Source organism: Nannochloropsis gaditana, assembly GCF_000240725.1.
Source record: "Nannochloropsis gaditana CCMP526 unplaced genomic scaffold scaffold785, whole genome shotgun sequence".
In the NCBI taxonomy this organism is placed as follows: Eukaryota; class Eustigmatophyceae; order Eustigmatales; family Monodopsidaceae; genus Microchloropsis; species Microchloropsis gaditana.
Window position 1 is genome coordinate 4,115 of NW_005803168.1, and position 4,697 is coordinate 8,811.

General features: G+C 55.3%; 1 protein-coding gene across 1 annotated transcript; it reads right to left on the reverse strand.

Moving 5' to 3' along the window:
- Nucleotides 1-1,485: 1,485 nt before the first annotated feature.
- NGA_0577520 (rep helicase) lies at nt 1,486-4,104 on the reverse strand (the record flags this gene model as incomplete). Its single annotated transcript, XM_005853674.1, has 3 exons — nt 1,486-2,138; nt 2,358-3,809; nt 3,926-4,104. 3 exons carry the CDS (start codon nt 4,102-4,104, stop codon nt 1,670-1,672), a joined length of 2,100 nt encoding a protein of 699 aa, XP_005853736.1. The 3' UTR covers nt 1,486-1,669.
- Between the last annotated feature and the right edge of the window lie 593 nt (nt 4,105-4,697).

Here is a 4,697-nt window from a genome sequence, read left to right on the forward strand (position 1 = left end):
ATGAAAAAAGGGGAGAAAGGCCCGAAAAAGGCCGGGAGACAAACCTTCCTCCACGCACGGGAGGGAGAGAGACATCTCCTCCCCCACCTCCCGGAACACCAAGCGGATCCTCGCCCGCCCCTCGGACCCTCTCGTCGTCTTTCCTTCGTCCGAACCAGGGCGGGCACGGGCTGCCTGTCGTCCACCTGTTTTCTCACTTCCAGTCAACCCCCCTTCGTCCTCGTCTCCCACGACTCCTTCTTCTCCCCTGCCGTCCCCCTTCCCTTCCTCAGACGTTATGCCGCCTGAAACGGCTCCTCTCATCGGTTCTTTTGAAAAGTCGATCGTCAACGTGCCTGTCCCCCGTAACGCATCAGCAAATTCGGAAGCGAAGGTGAGCATGCTATCGTACTCCATAACCTCTTCCATACCATCCTGTAGGGTTTGGGGACATATCAGGAGCGAGTAAAATGCGGTCTCCATCGATGGTGGGGAGGCTGTGCAGGATGGACGGCAAATGAGGAAAGAAAGCGTCCGGGATGGGATGTCGAGGAGAACAATGTGGTCAAAGGTGTCGCAAGGATGTGAATTCAAATTGTGTTGGTGCTGCATTGCGGGTGACAAGGTAGCGTCTAAACTTTGTTCTTCACAGCAAGCAGGACTGGCGGAGGCGATCCTTCGAATCCATTGTGCACTCCCAAGCGCCTTAGGAGAGGGATGAAAATGTGAAAAGAAGAATATGACGATATAAAATTTCATACACAAGATTGCGAGAGTGTGACTCGGGACTTGTATAAAGAGTACCTTGCGTAGTTCAGACCAAAACTCCACATATCGGTGCTGTTCCATGCCTTCATCGGGGTCTTACCGAGCCATAACCTTTTTATGGATGTGTTGCGCACATTTTCAATTGTCAAATACTTATGTAAAGAGACTACAAAAATATAGAGGCAGAGCCAAGTGTTCAAAAAGCGGGATGTAGCGAAGTAAAACTCATAGATCATTGGCCCCGAAAATTGTGGAAGACAAACTTCGTCACCTGTAGTGCACGAATCACGACCTAGCACGATGTACTCGCTACTTTATCGACCCTATAATATCGAAGTAGATTAAGTGAGAAAGTTGCCCCCTGGCTTTTTTCCACTGTAAAGCAGACAAAAATAACCTCCTGTCCCAGGCCTGGCCTCTCGGCTTTCGACAAAATGTATGTAAAGGAGCCATCAGATTGCACAGAAAGCGCAATGGAGCTACCGAGCTGGGCAATATACCTGACAAAGGCTGTCTTGCATGATGCTTGATGGTCATTTAAATCCAGTATGCCGTGCTAAATGATTTATTGCTTGCCCTCGTTTCCTTCAGTGAATATATCCGGGTACCTTGAGCGCTTATTCCGGGGATATTGTGGGCACTTGGAAAATACACTTACGTTTTTATGCCAATGTCGGACTACTGCAAAGAAGCAGCCCACGTAAAAAAAACTAACAGGTTTGATTGCTGCAACATCAATTGCTACGATCGCCGATATTAATTAAACCTTTGGCGGTAATACACACATGCAAACATTCTGTACAGTTTCTTGCTTTCTATGTTGCATGTACTGATAGGCTATTGTTACACAATCGTCTTACAACCTTACGCCATTTGTGGGCCCTGTGTAGCTGTTATATAACCCTTCTCGAAACCAAGCACTTTAGGACGCCTCCTGCAGGACTTTTACCTTTCTTGGCTGTAAATCTTGCACCGCTTCGCAATCAATATCACGCGAGATTTTACTGTCGATATCGATACTTTCTTCGATAAGCCCTTTTTCCGGACCTGATCCTTCCTCCTCATCTCTTTTCTCCCAATACTGCGGCCCGTATGCGCGGCCCAACGTCTCGATCATTTCGTCATCAAAGTCCAACTTCTTAAAGGCCCGCCTCAGGCAATTCCACAATTTGACTTTCCGACGGAGCACTCGTTTGTATCGCATGCCTTTCAACAAATTCACAATTTCAAACGCCCGCGTCGGCTTCCATCCGTTTCCGTACAAAAGCGCATAGAGAAGTGTCTGGACCTCGTGAGAAGGAAGGACACCGTCTGTGTCGCTCACCTTCACCTCCACAATCCGCTTCCGGTTCTCGTCGTAGAAATCGATTCGACCGTTGAGTCCATAGGTCCTGCGGGCCAAGGGGGGGAAGGGGGATGGTGTCAGGGTTTGGAGGTACCTGACGCGAGCCTTGCGGTAGTCCCACGAGTCTATAAAAATACTACCCGGAAGACAGCTCCTCCCTCCATCACTCTTCACCTTGCTAAGCACAGCCTCCAGGCAGACCATCCCATTCTCCTGTCATAGAACTCTGCCCTCCCTTAACCATGTTTCCCCTCCCCCAACATACCAGCCTTCCGCAAAGACATGAGCGTCCCGCTGTCGACAGAATCCCCTCTTCTCGAGTTCGGTCTCCGCCACTTCCTTTTGCAACAAGGAGACCCCGTTGCCCTGCGCGAAGGTGGTGGAATTTCGAGCTTGCTTAAAATCCAAGTAGGCGATCACGTTCTCCGAGAGCCCCGCCAAGAGCTTGGAAAGGTCTTTCGGCGTCCGGGAGTCCTCTACTTTCAACAAGCGTTTCACCAGAGAGGGTTGCCGTAAGCCGTAGGACAGGGCGTCTTGATAGAGCACCGCACAATTCCAGACCGCTTCCACGGGGAGCTCGGCGCTGGGAATTCGGTAGTCCAACAGGGGAGCAAACGTCTGAATAGGCCCTCGGTAGGCAGCATGCAACACACAGCGCGGCATGCCCTCCAGCAACTCCAGGAAAAACGCGCGACTGGCGCCTGCCTCGTGGCCATGGTCTTCCAAGAGCATTTCCAGGGCTTGTCGCCATTGCTCCGTCTCGTCGTACGCCCACAGCTCGTTCAAATGGTAGTCCACCGCCAAGTTTAACACTTTGGGGCACTCTGTAAAGACCACCGGCCTCCCCTTCCTTCCCCCCGCCCGACCGCCGAGTTTCTCCACCACGGGCCACAACAACGTCGCGTCTGCCCGCTTGGACAAGCGGCCTTTGACGTGGAGTTCCCGCGCCAACAAAGCCTCCCCCATGACCCCCGTGATCAAGCGCCCCGTTTCGTCCTGCTTGAACCAGGCAGGCGGGGACAACCGCGTGCCGAATCGGTCAAAGCCCTTCCAGGCATAAGGGCCTTCCTCTTCCTCCGCCCCATCCTCCCCCCCGCTCTCCTCGCCCAGCAACATGTCATCCACGGTCTGGATCTCGTCCGTCGAGTCCGTCACGCTCCAGTAGTACTTGAAAGGTACGTCCACCGTGCGGTTCCGGCCCTCCTTCCATTCCACCACCCCTTCCGCCAGGCTCTTCGAATCGTTCCTCCGGGTCGCATAAATCGCCGCGTACGGCCCCGCCGTCTCAATCGTGCTCGCCTCCCATTCCAATTGAGCCCCCTCGTGGAGCCTCTCGTGCACGTGGGAGAGGTACCGGGAGGGGGCCTTGGCGTCGAAGCCGATCAGAAGCACCTCCTTGGAACGCGTGGTGCCCACGTTGAACAGCGACCGGTCCACCAGTTCCTTCTGCGTGTGCACGCTGCTCTTGCTCGGCAGCACACCTTCCGTGCAGTCCAAGAGGATCACGGCCCTCCAGTCTTTCCCCTTAAAGGCCGTCAAACTCCCCATGACCAGGCGCTCTCCTGCCTCCTCCCAATTGATGGACTTCCGGTCCGTGACTTTGGTTCGAAAGAGATGCACGCAGCCCGACCCGTCGGAAGGGGCGTACCCCGCCTCGGCCAAGGCCCTCTCCAGGACGTCTTCGAGCTGGAGGAGGATGAGGTTCACGTTGACAAACCTGTAGATAAGCAGGGACGAAGGGGAGGGGAGGTGGGAGGGTGATCCTTGCACTCGGCTACTTTGGAGGGTGGAAATTTATACCCTTGGACTCGCTCCCCTCCCCCGGGGCCCTACCGGCTGGTGATGGCGATGTCCCGCAACCGCAAGCCCTCCATGGTCCTGAGCAAGGTCAACACGATCTCCGCGATCCTGCAGGCGGTCCTGTAGGCGTCGTAGTTCTGGACCGACGAGGAACTCTGCACATACGTGAACAGGTACGGCTTGTCTTGCCCACCGACCGCACGCTCCGCCATTTCCGGGGAAGGCCGGACAAGTCCCTCCCCTCGAGTCGCATTGCGGGGCACGGACAGGTTGTTGAAGGAGACGTGGGCGTGGGGGCATCGGTAGTTGATGTCCAGGCGGCGCGTGTGGACCGGGACGGACGGCATCCACCGATGGAGACAGTCCATGGGATGGCCTTGGCCACGCCCGGTCAGCACGTCGCTAAAGACGGTCTGCTCCACGTCCCCCACGACCAAGACCCGCCGCAACGCCCCGTCCCGGGCGTGCTCGGACTCGACCAGCCGGCTGACGATCTCCATATCTTCCTCCCGCAGGTCTTGGGCCTGGGAGTAGGCAACGGGGAGAAGGAAAAAATTGGAAGGAAGGGCGGTTTGTGTCAACCCCAGCGCAACCCTTGGTCGACGATTCACACGAAAAGCATCGACCCACATGCCTCCCTTTCCCTCTTTGTACACCGCTCCGTTCCCGGATAAGACATCGTCTTACAGACCATTCAGGCCCCGATGAACACCTCCCCAAGCGGCCCTGTCGGGCCACGGTCTACATCCCTCCCCACTCCCAACCTCTGCTCCACCTCCGACTCCAACGATCATATCCTCCCCCC